The following is a 15,000-nucleotide window of genomic DNA, read 5'->3' as shown; positions in this document are numbered from 1 at the left end:
ATAGTAATGTAGTACTATGGTAGTTAACTTTCAATGTCTATTACAGCATGCCACTGGAGGTACGGCGTGCATTACGGCGCGACAACCTCTGAAACGGGACAGTGAAGAGACATTAGTCTTGACTACCACACAGTAGAAAAAGTGTTAATTCAACACTTAGAGAGCACAATACAGTCTTTTGTCGTTGTTCTGTCATATTGTAAAGGGCAAGCTGTAATTGTATTGTATTTTACTAAGAAGACTAATGCATCAATGTCCTCTTTGTCTTCTTTTATATCTCAGCTGCTCTCTCTCTCTCTCTCTCTCTCTCTCTCTCTCTCTCTCTCTCTCTCTCTCTGTCTCTCTCTCTCTCTCTCTCTCTCTCTCTCTCTCTCTCTCTCTCTCTCTCTCTCTCTACCTCCTACACTTGTTACATAACAGTTGTGTGTGGATTTAAAACCTTTTGTTAGGAGCGGAGGCTACTATCCACATCCATCAAAGTAACGAGTCCCTCAGGCAGACTTTTCAAAAAGTACTGGAGGACTAGAAGGCGCAGCACTTGCTTTGAGAACGACTCGAAACTGGTATTGATAGTTGTTTAATGCTAATGTAAACAGCAGATACTTAGAAAATTGCACTTAAGTACGGTACTTTAAGTGAATTTACATAGTTACTGCCCAGCCTAAGGGAAAAGTCCACTGCGGGGAGACAAAGCGGTCAGTTGTCCCTGGCCCAGGGAGAGAGGGCAGGCCCAGTGTATGTATTACAGTGTATGTACTCACTCAGGCACTGTTAAGCCAATGTGGTGCCCCCTCACTGATGCCCCCTTTATGGACAATATTCGTGAAGTTTGTGTCTTGTGGTGCCCCCCTCACTAGTCGAAAATGGTTTGTGCCCCCCTGGGCACTGTGCCACTGGCCCTTATGGATAATCCGGCCATGTATGTACTGGGTGGATGGGGTGGGGGGGGCCTTTCAGATTACTTTTTTCTGGATCCCGGCCAAAGCTGTTAGTGTCCCTGATTTTCGGCCCGCTCCACCTCTCCTCTCCTCTCCTCTCCCCAGCCCACATGAGCTTGTGTTGCATAATACATTGAGACTCTCAGCACATAGTATGTGAACACACAAATTGTCCCCTTCCATAAATCCTCCAGGGAGTTCCTGGGAAGACACCTTCTGTTGGGTGGCTGGGTAGTGTAGTGTTTGCAGAGCGCTACTTTGTAGGCGTAGCGGCAGGAGTGCCTTTGGTTGTTGTCCCTGAGCGCTTCAGGTCTGTTGTGGTGTAGTACACAATGGTCTAAGTCAATACTGCTCCCTTATTTCGAGGGCCAGGCAAGTAGGCGATTTTAAAAATCCACCCGATCGGTCGTAGTTCATTTGACAGTGATCAAGGCAAGGCAAGGCAAGTTTATTTGCATAGCGCACTTCATACACAGGTGCAATTCAATGTGCTTCACAAAAAAAAGAAAGAAAGAAAGAAAGCCAATTGAATTGCACCTGTGTATGAAATACGCTATACAAATAAACTCAACCACAGGTCGACTAATCGTTGTCTGTAGTGACTGTTGGTATTATTTGTATTTATTTAGTATAATAGTACCTATTTTATAAATCATTGATATATATGAGTGCACTTCACTGTCTGTGTTCACATACTGTTCCTTAAAAGCATACCACCCAGTGTTGTTACGTGATTCTGCACTGCACTGTCAATAAAAAAAAATGTCGATTTGAATTTTTTTTATCCAGTGTTTATCGTTAAGTGTAATGCAAAGTGCAATGTAATAATCGTGATAGAAATCGGTGTCAGTCAATGTGGAATAACACAAGTTTCAATGAAATGCTTTGTCACCTCGGACAGCCCTAGTACAGTAGTAGTAGCAGCACACTGGCTGCACTTACAACACTGCTTTCCTCTGTCCTCCTCCGATCTGCCATGAGTCAGATAACTGCCCCTCTTTCTGGTAATATGTACGTTAATGGTTTACCGATAACCTCAGTCCCACCCCCTCACCTCTCTCTTTTTAGTGACCTTCTTACAAATCATGCTTTGTCACATCGTCACACTAGCTGACATTCTCCTGCTGCCTCACAGGGGGTTGGCGGGGAGTGTCGGTTCCCAGTAAAGTACAATAAAAAAAGCTTATGGCAGTGTTGATCTTTAGGGATGGACGTGGTAGTTGACACACACACACACACACACACACACTGACGTGACGTAGCCGGTGCTTGATTAGCCGCCTGCGGGGCTCGAGTTACACTGTTGTGCACGCCGCTCGTCATAAACTTTTATGGCAAGAGTGCCTACGCCTGTCAACACACCTGTAAAAGACAGGCAAATCAACATAGGCCTATGTGTGCTTACTATGTACACTCGCCTCCAAAAGAGTTGTCGCCTACCCATCTGTTTGGAATAACAGCTAATAACCTGACTTTCAATTAATCACTTGGCTTCAGAAGTCACTCATATGAAAGCTACAACCCTCTCGAATGAAAATGTACGTACAAAAATACATTTCATGCACCAAAGGAAGATTGACCATTTAATGACCACAGAAAGGACAGATTTTCATAAGACAAAAGTTTTGTCGCCTATCGAACATAATGTGAAAATGAGCAGATAAGTCACTTCAAAACACTTCAAATACGCAGATCGGGTGTCATACTTAATCACTGAATCACTCTCACCTCTCCAGAAAATCAACTTTGGCCTTAGGTGTATGTTTAGGGTCATTGTAATCATGGAAAGCAACACAATGAAAATCAATGGAGTTCAATGAGAGATGGTGACATATTTGCTATTCGTAGAGCAATACATTTTTAACTTCCTGATGTAATCAATGATAAAAGCCCTCACACACCAGCAGCATGCATGTAGCTCCACATAAGAGCTGTATCCCTCCCATGTTTGACTTTAATCACCATGTACACTCGCCTCCAAAAGAGGTCATTGTAATCATGGAAAGCAACACAATGAAAATCAATGGAGTTCAATGAGAGATGGTGACAATTTCGCTATTCGTAGAGCAATACATGTTTAACTTCATGTTTTAATAAATGATAAAAGCCCTCAAACACCTGCAGCATGCATGCAGCTCCTCATAAGAGCTGTATCTGTACCATGTTTCACGTTATGCACCATTTCTCTTTTTTCATATTCTTCATCTCCAACACCATATAGTTTTGACGCTATCAGTTCTAAAATGGTTGATCTTGGGATCTTGACTTCAGAGTATGAGTCCCATTAGCCTTCATTTTTGTCAGAATTAGGTCTGACATACTCTTGGCTGGCTTTTTTGAGACAGGACAGTGGGAGAGACTTCTTTGGTGTTAAAGGTGAAGAATTTGGAAAAAATACATGGTGCCTAAAGTCAAACACGGGAGGGATACAGCAGAGTTCTCAACGGGTCGGGTCAGCCCGACAAACCCGACGGGCCCCTTGGGTTCGGGCCGGGTTCGGGTCGAAAATATAAGCATATGGCTCGGGTCGGTTCGGTCCGCGGGCTCAATCTTTTCCGCCCAGTGAAAAAAAAAAAAATCAGTTCTGCTGTTTACCGTGAATCATGGCGAATTTCCCCTTGATGGGTCAGTAAAGCTAGGCCTATCTATCTAAATATATGTAGGCCTGCGTAACGAAGGTCTGGCAGGCTGCTGCATGCAACGTTGCGCGCAGTGCTTAATTTGTAAATCACAAGGTACCGGAATGCTAAACAAACATGACATCACAGCGATGATGAGTTGGACAGAGGTCCCTGAACGCACAGAAAAACTACACTGGCTACAATTACGCAAACGAATAAAAACGGGAAAAAAAATCTTAGATGCAATTTTAACGATATTGAGTCCCATGTCAGCTCATGGAACCATACTTTTGTTTCTTAATACAAGGGACGGTTGGCAATCCAATGGCTATTTTAAACAACAGCCATAGTAGCCTATTTAATAGGCCTACTGTAATGACAACAACCAATATTTTTAGTTTGATCGCTAACTTTATGCTTAGTAGTCTCAGCAAATGCAGTGCATGGAAATTATGTTTATGAGGTGAAACGAAACCGAAGCGGTCTTCTACTACATATGGAAAGGACAGTGGCTTTCCAATTAGGCTATCCTTTCCCCGTATTCACACAACGTTGGCATATGCGTATTAAACGTTAAATCCACGCTTTGTTGGCGACTTTGTTGCATATAATTTGGCTAATCCGCATGTGCTGTTGCGATATGCCACTTCACTATTTAAATGGCTCGTGCACCGATGGTAAGCGAGCGGCAGCGAAGACGGCGATTTTTCCGGTAGACTTGACTTTTCACACTGACTGTCTGCTCGCGCTTCGGTCTGGTTGAAAATCCCCCAGCCAATGTTTTATTTGGAGCGTGTAGGCCCTGTTTGAATGAAATATCACATTGTCTTTGCTGTTTTCGTGCTGTTTTCGACTTGTAAGCAACTGTCGGGAAGGAAAGGCGCGCACACACATGGGAGCGCTCGCCAGCCGAGGAAGATCTCATCCTCTCACCTAGGCTATCTGTCTTTTTTGCTACATGGCTTATCCATGCATCAACCGTAGCCCAGGTGCCACTAGAAATTAGTAGGCTATGTCCAAAACCTTGTGTGCCGACCAAAATTTGATGAAACTTTTAAACAATGTTTGGCACAACCAGGCTTTCCATCTCATCCGCGCATATGAACAAACAAGGAGGGAGGGGCAACTTCACGTAGCCTACATTTAATCAGACACTCGGGATGGAAATGTAGTAAGCCTACATTTAGAAGTCAAAACAAAAGGTGGATAGATTGTTGTTGCCGTGAAGCATGAGGCGGTTATTGAAATCGCGCTGTGGATGATTCTGCTTAAATAGCAAGAACGTACGTTTCCCCATTTTTTCTATTGTGGAAAATATCTTTTCACTAGGTTTTTAAGTGGGTTATGCAATTTACTGCACATAAGTGCCCTTAAAGACCCACCACAACCCGTCATTCTCCATAGGATAACGTGGGGAAACTCGACCCCCGACTTCGGGCCTCGGGCCGGGTTCGGTTAGATAATTCCAGTGATGTGTCGGGTAACATCGGGCTCGGGCTTTAAAAGCCACGGGCCGGGTAGGGTCGGGTTGACATTTTCAGGCCCGTTGAGAACTCTAGCATACAGCTCTCATGTGGAGCTGCATGCATGCTGCTGGTGTGTGAGGGCTTTAATCATTGATTACATCATGAAGTTAAAAATGTATTGCTCTACGAATAGCAAATATGTCACCATCTCTCATTGAACTCCATTGATTTTCATTGTGTTGCTTTCCATGATTACAATGACCCTAAACATACACCTAAGGCCAAAGTTGATTTTCTGGAGAGGTGTGAGTGAATCAGTGATTAAGTATGACACCCGATCTGCGTATTTGAAGTGTTTTGAAGTGACTTATCTGCTCATTTTCACATTATGTTCTATAGGCGACAAAACTTTTGTCTTGTCAAAATCTGCCCTGTCTGTGTTCATTAAAGGGTCAATCTTTCTTTGGTGCATGAAATGTATTTTTGTACATACATTTTCATTCGAGAGGGTTGTAGCTTTCATATGAGTGACTTCGGAAGCCAAGTGATTAATTGAAAGTCAGGTTATTAGCTGTTATTCCAAACAGATGGGTAAGCGACAACTCTTTTGGAGGCGAGTGTATTTATTCCAAATTCTTCACCTTTAACACCAAAGAAGTCTCTCCCACTGTCCTGTCTCAAAAAAGCCAGCCAAGAGTATGTCAGGCCTAATTCTAACAAAAATGAAGGCTTATGGGACTCATACTCAGAAGTCAAGATCCCAAGATCAACCATTTTAGAACTGATAGCATCAAAACTATATGGTGTTGGAGATGAAGAATATGAAAAAAGAGAAATGGTGCATAACGTGAAACATGGTACAGATACAGCTCTTATGAGGAGCTGCATGCATGCTGCAGGTGTTTGAGGGCTTTTATCATTGATTACATCATGAAGTTAAACATGTATTGCTCTACGAATAGCGAATATGTCACCATCTCTCATTGAACTCCATTGATTTTCATTGTGTTGCTTTGCATGATTACAATGACCCTAAACATACACCTAAGGTCAAAGTTGATTTTCTGGAGAGGTGAGAGTGATTCAGTGATTAAGTATGACACCCAATCTGCGTATTTGAAGTGTTTTGAAGTGACTTATCTGCTCATTTTCACATCATGTTCGATAGGCGACAAAACTTTTGTCTTGTGAAAATCTGCCCTGTCTGTGTTCAATAAAGGGTCAATCTTTCTTTGGTGCATGAAATTTATTTTTGTACATACATTTTCATTCGGGAGGGTTGTAGCTTTCATATGAGTGACTTCTGAAGCCAAGTGATTAATTGAAAGTCAAGTTATTAGCTGTTATTCCAAACAGATGGATAGGCGACAACTCTTTTGGAGGCGAGTGTATTTAAACGGCCCTCTGTGCATGATGGCTGTTGCGATTTGATGTGTCATTGGCGGAGAGCACTTGAGGAGTTGATGAAATGTGATTTGAGCTGTGATGGGCATCCTAGATGCATTACTTAACAATCCAGTGCCACATATTCCAGATGACCTGGTTTTACCCTCTCCAATTCAACCAAGTGATCGTTCAACCAGACAATCACATGGTCGAATTGGAGAGGTAAAACCAACTCATGTGGAATATTTGGCACTGCATTGCAATTAAGTAATTCAGGATTTGATTTGAAATCACTTTATTTGAGATCCACTTTGAGTCAAGACATTTATTTATTTATTTATTTTTCCCACTGTAAAGATTATTTTTTTGTTGAATGTTTTTATTTTGAGGAGAACTTTGTAGTATGGTTGCTTTGTTTTTGTGCGGTATGGCATTAACTCTATATGGCTGGTTAAGTATATATAGATAAATATAGATAGACCACCCTCTGCAAAATCAACATTGCGTGGCAACAGTTTTTTTTTTACAATGCTGAGAAACGACCACAGCTATGTATAACTGCCATTGTAAAAACTGATTTTATATAGTGTTTGTTGGCACTGCAAAAGTGTTGCCTAGAGCTGTCTTTTCTGTGATCAGGAGGGTAAGAAGTTGAAGTCTATTGTGATATATCAGTACAGAACGGTGTTATTTTGAGCAAGCCGCCATGTACATGAATTGAAAATGAATAGATTATGGATTGCAGGAAGACATCTTGTAGGTCAGTGAGCTTTTTCTGTTAGTGCTGTAGAAAAATGACTTTTTTAGATGACTTTGTCCTTGTCCCGACCAAAGCTGTCAGAGGCCCTGACTGTAGCTGAGCTCGTACTATGTTTACCAACAGCTAGAGTGATGATTGTGGCTAACTTGTACTACACTATCATAACCAATAGCTAGAGTGACTGTGATGTCTGACTTTTGACTTTTGTTGTATCTGAGCTCCAGTACAGCACAGTATTTAGCCACTGAAGTTGATTTGTTATACTTTAGTTTAGCAATCTGTCTGGCCAAACATAGTACTAGTGATTGCGCCGCCACTTGGCCAGGGCGCCCCTGTAATAGAGGTTTTTAATCTCAATGGGTTTATTTTCCAGGTTAAATAAAGGTTAAAGAAAAAAGAATAATAGAGGCTAACTTGTTTACTGTGTCTGCCTTTACCCAGATGGCCATCATCTTCAGTGAGGAGGACCTGAAGAGCGTGCGGCCTCCGTGTGTGATCCAGAGCTTCATCAACCACAACGCCGTGCTCTACAAGGTGTTCGTGGTGGGAGAGGCCTACAGCGTGGTTGAGCGGCCGTCCATCCGGAACTTTCCCATCGGCCCTACAGGTGAGCGGTGACATAGGTGACACAGGTGACACAGATGAGGGCCCCAATGCTGAATAGCATACTACATTCTACAGTACATACTGAAACAGCCAATAGCTGTGGTGATTCCTTATCCTGACCCAACCTCATCTCTCTCTCTCTCTCTCTCTCTCTCTCTCTCTCTCTCTCTCTCTCTCTCTTTCTCTCTTTTCTCTCTCTCTCTTCTCTCTCTCTCTCTCTCTCTCTCTCTCTCTCTCTCTCTCTCTCTCTCTCTCTCTCTCTCTCTCTCTCTCTCTCTCTCTCTCTCACTCACTTCCTGTCATATCCGTTTCTCTCCTATCACAGCACAGACACAAAAAAATACACTTACAAAAATAAAAAATGAGGGCCCTGCCGTTGGCCTAACGGTAGGGCACTGGGTTACTACTCCGGCAACCCGGGTTCAATTCCATTTGCCGATCCTTCCCCGTCTCTCTATCCCCACTCATTCCCCATCTCTCCTCCACTGTCCTCTTACAAATAAAGGAAAAAATTTGAGGCACAATCAAATTCACAGGAGGGATTGATGACATCCAGTTTCCTGTCTGTTTCTGATTAACCTGGTTGAATATTCCAGTGTACCCGGCACTGACACTGCTGAATTACCGTAAACACAGGGGGGGGTGCGAGACGGTGAGTCACCCCACTAAGCTTTTGGACGGTTCCCAAGCCCCTCGTCAAGTTCCTGAGGACAGCTTCGGCCCCCGCATCCCATATTTGTGCACATCCTCTGTCTGTGTATAGACCCTTATTAAAGTACCGTAACACCTTATCTATCTAAAGGCATTCCGCACCCTGTGAGGTACCGCACCGCTGTCACGTTCCCCCTGGTATGGTGTTTTTCCAAATGATGTGGCTGCTGGATCAACTCACTATGTTTTCGTGCACACACATTAGCACCCACTCAACGACTGCTAAATCACATGCAGCGTGCTTTTAGAAGCTGTGCCACCACCAAATACCCTCACATCACCGTGGCAACTTTCATTTTATTCCCAACCGACCTTGTAGAGTGAAGCCAAAGGGGGAAAAAAAGACTGCCAACAGAATTTATGTGGTATTTACACCAACTTCATCCCACTCCCTACTGCTTCTGCTGTGACATTTTTCTTTCAAACGCGTGAACGGATAGAAGGTTTAGATGCTCAGTCACCCACGAGCAAAAGCTTGCGAGGTATTCATTGGATTCTGGAGTTCATTTGTAAACGCCGGGGCTATCTCCTCTCTCAACAGACGATTAGTTTAGAAGCGCCTGGACTTCTTGTTGAACTTCGTGAACGCTGGCTCCAGTGTGAGTCACAACAGTCGCCATGGCAACGATCTAAATCAAGGGCATTTTTTTTTTCCTGAGCTAGTGTGGTGAATTTTGCCCCCCTCTGGTGGAAGGAAAGAACTGCATGGAGTGCCAAAAAACAACTGCCACACAACTGCCACAGAAAGAGCAAGTCAAGTTGAAAACATGTTCGGTAAATCCGTCTAGGAATCCACAGTTGATTACAGTAAAAGATTATTACATCATTGTAAACTATTTTAAACGTCTGCCTCATGTCACACATAATTCATGGATCTGTTTCCTCAGGCTGTATGACCTCACAGCCATACAGTTATAGTGTAAATATTTGAAAGATGATAGTTTATATCAGGGATGGGCAACTGGAGGCCCGGGGGCCACATGTGGCCCGCCTCTTCAGTCAGTGTGGCCCTTATGTAAATAAAACAGAACCAGAACAGAACCAGATTTTTTAAACCCACTACTGAATGTATCTGTTGTAATTATATATACTGTAGATAGGCAGCAATCCTATTTCTTCCAAACAATCCCTCCAAACAATACAGTGTGTGAGCAACTAACTGCACCTCGAAATCTGCGAATAGCATTCATATCCCTTGTCATGTGGCCCTCCGATGGTGGCGCTAAAAATATGTGGCCCTCCTTATGATGAAAGTTGCCCCTCCCTGATTTATGTAGTATAATTTATGGGGGGGGGGAGAAAGAAAACAAACTTTACACATTTGAAACTTACATTTTTCACTGATTGATTGACTGGTGAGACCAATTGAAAGTGGCCGTTTTCTCCATTGGGGAGCTCCAGACTGGATTATAAAGAGTTTTTGAAAGGAGTTGTTAATTAGTAACATAAACCTTTCAAAGGTTTTTGTTACTGATTTCTTGATGTGATGTGGGTCCAGCAGAGATAGGGAAGCTATAGATAAATCTGATTAAACATACTGTGATCTATGCAAGTGATTTTTTTGGGGTCTAAAGTAATACACCTGCACCTTATTGCTTTATTCCTTTAATAAACATACTTAACAGTAATATTCTGACACACTGTCCGTAACTTAACTCTTGTGCACTGTCCTCTGGTGCTTTAGTTGTGCTGCATTGACTTGTGCTTTCCAACCCGTCTGACCAGCCTGCCTGCTCTCATCTGTCCCCTTGTTTGAGAAGTCATGCACCAATGAAAAACAAATGGCACACATGCATGAGGCATCGTAGCTCTCTGCAGTAGAGTAGAGTGGCATTTGTTAGATGCCCTTGACAATGCCTACATTTGTGGTACATGCAATTATGGAAAAGAAATCTGAAAATGACACCCCAGTCTGTATCTTTGTAACTGTGTTGGCCAAGCAGCACTGGTGGTGGTTCAAGTGGTAGAGGAGCCGTTCGGCAACCAGAAGGTTGTAGGTTCGAGCCCCGCTATGCCTGACCCCATTAACGTGTCCTTAAGCAAGATATTTAACCCCGAGTTGCTCCTAGTGGCAGGCTGGTACCCTGCGTGGCAGCCACTGCCACTGGTGTGTGAATGTGAGTGTGTGAAGGTGTGAATGTGAGGCATACAATGTAAAGAAAGTGCTTTGAGTGCTCGAAGGAGTGGAAAGGCGCTATATAAATGCAGTCCTTTACTACCCATGCAGCACTGATTTCAAGGGCAGAATAGAAAATGACCTTGTGGTGCATCTCTATCTCCAACACCAATAATGCATCACCCCTCTCTCTGCCATGTGTGCTTTGTCTAGAATTGAGTTCAGTGTGTAAGGGTATATTCATTGCTTGCTCTCTCTCTGTCTCTCTCTCTCTCTCTCTCTCTCTCTCTCTCTCTCTCTCTCTCTCTCTCTCTCTCTCTCTCTCTCTCTCTCTCTCTCTCTCAGATAGGAGAGCCATATCCTTCAACAGCCACCATGTGTCCAAGCCTGAATCCTCGTCAGACTTGACCACTGTAAGTCTAAAAACACTCGCTTTTCATGAATATGCAAACTTCTCGCTTTTCATGAATATTTACCACTAATATAACTTTTGACTATTTCTATTGGCTTTGAATGTTCAATTGGAACTGCATGTTCATGGGTGGTCCAACCATCACATCCCATGCTTGAACTATATTACTCAAATGACAGACAAGGATCCAGATGTCTCACGACCTTTGAACTCCATGGCTATGATGTACAACAGTTATTGTATTGTCATTTCTCAGCCTTGTTGGCAGGATTTAAAAGAAGGCAAGGGAAAATGTTACACAAATGGCCCTTTTAAGTTGTTATTCTGCCTCATATTGGAACAGTTCCAAAACAGATCTAAGGAAAAAACCCATTAGCTTGCTATGCTCGACTATTAGCTATGACATTTTGCTGTTCCCATGTCATGTTTTTGTCATTATAATACAGTATGTAGTGTGTCTGATTATTATTTGTGTACCCTTTTTACAGAGGGACAATCTGGAAGGGCAGTCGCAAGGCCCGAGCGATGACATCATCCAGATGATCTGCAGATGCTTGCGGCAGACCCTGGGAATCTCCCTCTTTGGCATCGACATCATCATCAACAACCAGACGGGCCAGCACGCCGTCATCGACATCAACGCATTCCCAGGTGAGCGGAGTTGGTAGGAAGTGTTGCGGTAGTAACCAAAAGTTCTACTGTAGTGTATGTACTCCTATACTCGTACCTTCTCCTACTGTATGCCTAACAAGATGTAGATGCCATAGAACAGTGGTTCTCAAAGTGCGATCCGAGGACCACTGGTGGTCCACAACAGAGCTCAGGTGGTCTCTGAGGGGGATTTCTACTTTTCCAAGACGAACTAGCAGTTGGCTATATTTGTAACATGAATACAAAGCTAAACATAGTTGAAGTCTTAGTTGCACCACAGTAAGACGGGCTTGTAATGTGAACTAGATTGCATTCTCACAGAAAATGCTGGAAGCGGGCTTGCCTTTTGGGGCAGAGATGAGCAGTTTTATTTTTGATATCTCTATTCCTAAATTAAAAACAAACTACAATTGAGAAAACAAAGCTAAAAGAAATGTTGGAAAAAAATCCATCCTCCCAGTCAGAAGTTATGGGCCAAACAATTCAGCCATCTTGGATTCAGGCATCTTGAAAGTATTGTAGCTCCGCGTTTTGGGGATATACTAAATGACATACATGGTATTTTAAGTTGGCTAAGGAACACTGCATATGATATAATTTTGAAAATCAACATGGGTCCGAGTGGGATTCGAACTCACAACCTCCATATCTAATCCAGCACCTTTGCCATTGATACTAAATGACATACATGGTATTTTAAGTTGGCTAAGGAACACTGCATATGATATAATTTTGAAAATCAACATGGGTCCGAGTGGGATTCGAACTCACAACCTCCATATCTCTAATCCAGCACCTTTGCCATTGATACTAAATGACATACATGGTATTTTAAATTGGCCAAGGAACACTGCATATAATATAATTTTGAAAATCAACATGGGTCCAAGTGGGATTCGAACTCCCAACCTCCATATCTCTAATCCAGCACCTTTACCATTGAGCCCAAGCAGCTGGCTGTCATAAACATTCCAGCAAGACCATATCAGATTGCATTGAAGAGCTGAAAGAGCTGAACAATAGACTTCTAGAATGGTAGTTGCAGGTGCTCGTTAAGAATAGAATGTTGAGAGAAAGTGACAGTTGAGATGGCACCTGTTTTGATTGACTGTATGGCAGTTAGTATGGTGCTCTAAGGCAGAGGGCAGAATCAAAAACAGTTTCTAGGTCTTTAGCTTGCTGTTGTTAAAAAAACTAAAAAGAATTGGCACATGTCCTGTTCACAGATTGGAGTCATACGTGTGATCTTTCTAACAGTCTTTGAATGAAGTTTATAGGTTAAACGGTTCAGTCAAAGTGGTCCTCGGTTTGAAATAGTTTGAGGAAACACTGCAGTAGAACAACGCTGGGGGCATGACCCCCCCAAACATGTAACTTTGAGCCCTTTCAAGAAACTCACCCAGGGAAAAGCTGTTCGTCAAGTCTTTATATCCCTTGCTAATCCAAATCAATCTTTTGATCCTGTGATTACTCTTTCACTGGCAGAGACAAAAAAAAGAACACTACATTTTTCACAAGTTTGACAGGCTGACTTGTGTGGGCTAGCAAAGAATGTAAACAAACTGGTCTGTGGCTGCTTGAACAAACACAAATCTGTTTTAACCAATGATGTAGACCTCCTTGGTTTTAACCTCTTCCTCATATCAATTATTTTAATCCCTTAGCACAGAGCCCCTGTTATAACCTTAGTTTCACCAAAATGGTTATGACCAAGTCAATCGGTAACGTAAGACTCTCTGCATTGTCATAGCAATGTTGCTATGATGTAGTTGAGTGTTTTCAGCAAAGGGGGAAAGTTTGCAAAAGTTTTCCCAAACTCTTTATCTTCAAGCTCTTGTTGGTCGCTAGCAGTAGACTACTTACTAGGCTACTTCAATCACGTAAGGTCCTCCTGCCACTGCATGTAGTGGCAGCAGGCAGCATGTAAAAACATGAACATACTGTATAACATATTACTGTACTGTTCGGGGCATCACGGCACTGTACCGAAGGTCTGTTTGGATTGGTTCGGCACAAATACAGTGCACCGTTACAGGCCTATTCATTACAGTTTCCACGTGATCAAGCAGTGATGTGGTACTAAAACAGTAGTGAATAAACAGTGTACACAGTGTAAACAGTGTATACGGTTGTAAACTTGTGTATATCTAACATTTTAAATCATTAAAGACCAATTCATTTCACAATGCTGAACTGATGTAACACTCAAACACATCAAGAACATCTCTGATGAGCACTGAAAACACAAGTCTTTTACGGTATGTTGTTTACAAAAATGAAATTAGACATAAATTATTGTATTAATAAGGGGGGCGCTGTGGCGCAGCGCGCTAAGCCCCCCACATTTGGGCTTGCATGCCCACCCTCGGGGACCCCGGTTCGAGTCCGGCCGGGGTAATTTCCCGATCCTCCCCTGTCTCTCTGCCCCATTCGCTTCCTGTCACCATCTGCAACTGTCCTGTCAAATAAAGGCATAAAAGCCCATAAACATATATTTAAAATAATAATAATAATAATGATTCTAATAATACTTTACAAGTCCCACATGTACACATGAGTACATACAGGCCAGCGTGACATCACTTGCAAGTGCACCAGTAGTAATGTCTCCTACTATACAACAGAATATGTGCAGACACATTTGGTGCACCATGTACTGTACTATGGAAACAAGTGTTTGTGAAACTTGCCTTGTTTAAATAACTAACTGTGTGAAGGTAGAGTAGAGTAGAGTAACTTTATTGATCCCGGGGGGGAATTATTTTTTTAACAATTATTATTTTTATTTTTTTTAAGTATTACTTACCTCCACCATCAAATTCTAAGGATTCATAATGACTGGGAAAATTGCACTTTTTATACATGAAAATGGGAATCTTCTCCATTGTCCTCCATTTTTAATTTCCGGAAATAGACATTATTAGCTGCAAAACGTATTGTATTATGGCTATACTAGTAAATATTAGTCAGTGAAATACTCATGGAAAGATCAAATTTGGCAGTAGACAGTACCATTTCAAAGAGCAGTATTCTAAGGCGGGGTAACACGTGTAGTTTTGCACACGTGTACGCACCACAGGTCGACCCTATACTGTTGAAAAGACGTTTCCTACCGTATACGGATACAGTTGAATACCCATGAAGTCATCTAACCTCTATATGAGATTTGCTGCTGTGTGCCCTGCTTTGATGGTCAGATAGAGCATATTATCAGCACATCCCACCTCTCTTAGGCAAGGTGCAGGACACAGTCGCATCTGATCATGGAAAAAGTAGAAGTCCGCAGCACACTGTTGCTCCGCTTTGGAATTTATTTTGGTCATACGTTTCATG

General features: G+C 42.5%; 1 protein-coding gene across 2 annotated transcripts in view; it reads left to right on the top strand.

Moving 5' to 3' along the window:
- The window catches only part of itpk1a (inositol-tetrakisphosphate 1-kinase a), a 68,410-nt gene that overhangs the window by 47,416 nt on the left and 5,994 nt on the right, over positions 1–15,000 (top strand). For both annotated transcript variants that reach the window (XM_063223504.1, XM_063223505.1), the window contains 3 exons: positions 7,613–7,778; positions 10,950–11,017; positions 11,505–11,667. In XM_063223504.1, the coding sequence (XP_063079574.1) occupies positions 7,613–7,778; positions 10,950–11,017; positions 11,505–11,667 (397 nt within the window). The remainder of the gene's footprint in view (positions 1–7,612; positions 7,779–10,949; positions 11,018–11,504; positions 11,668–15,000) is intronic.

Source organism: Engraulis encrasicolus, chromosome 18 (genome assembly GCF_034702125.1).
Source record: "Engraulis encrasicolus isolate BLACKSEA-1 chromosome 18, IST_EnEncr_1.0, whole genome shotgun sequence".
Lineage (NCBI taxonomy): Eukaryota > Metazoa > Chordata > Actinopteri > Clupeiformes > Engraulidae > Engraulis > Engraulis encrasicolus.
This window is presented reverse-complemented; position numbering and strand designations above follow the sequence as displayed.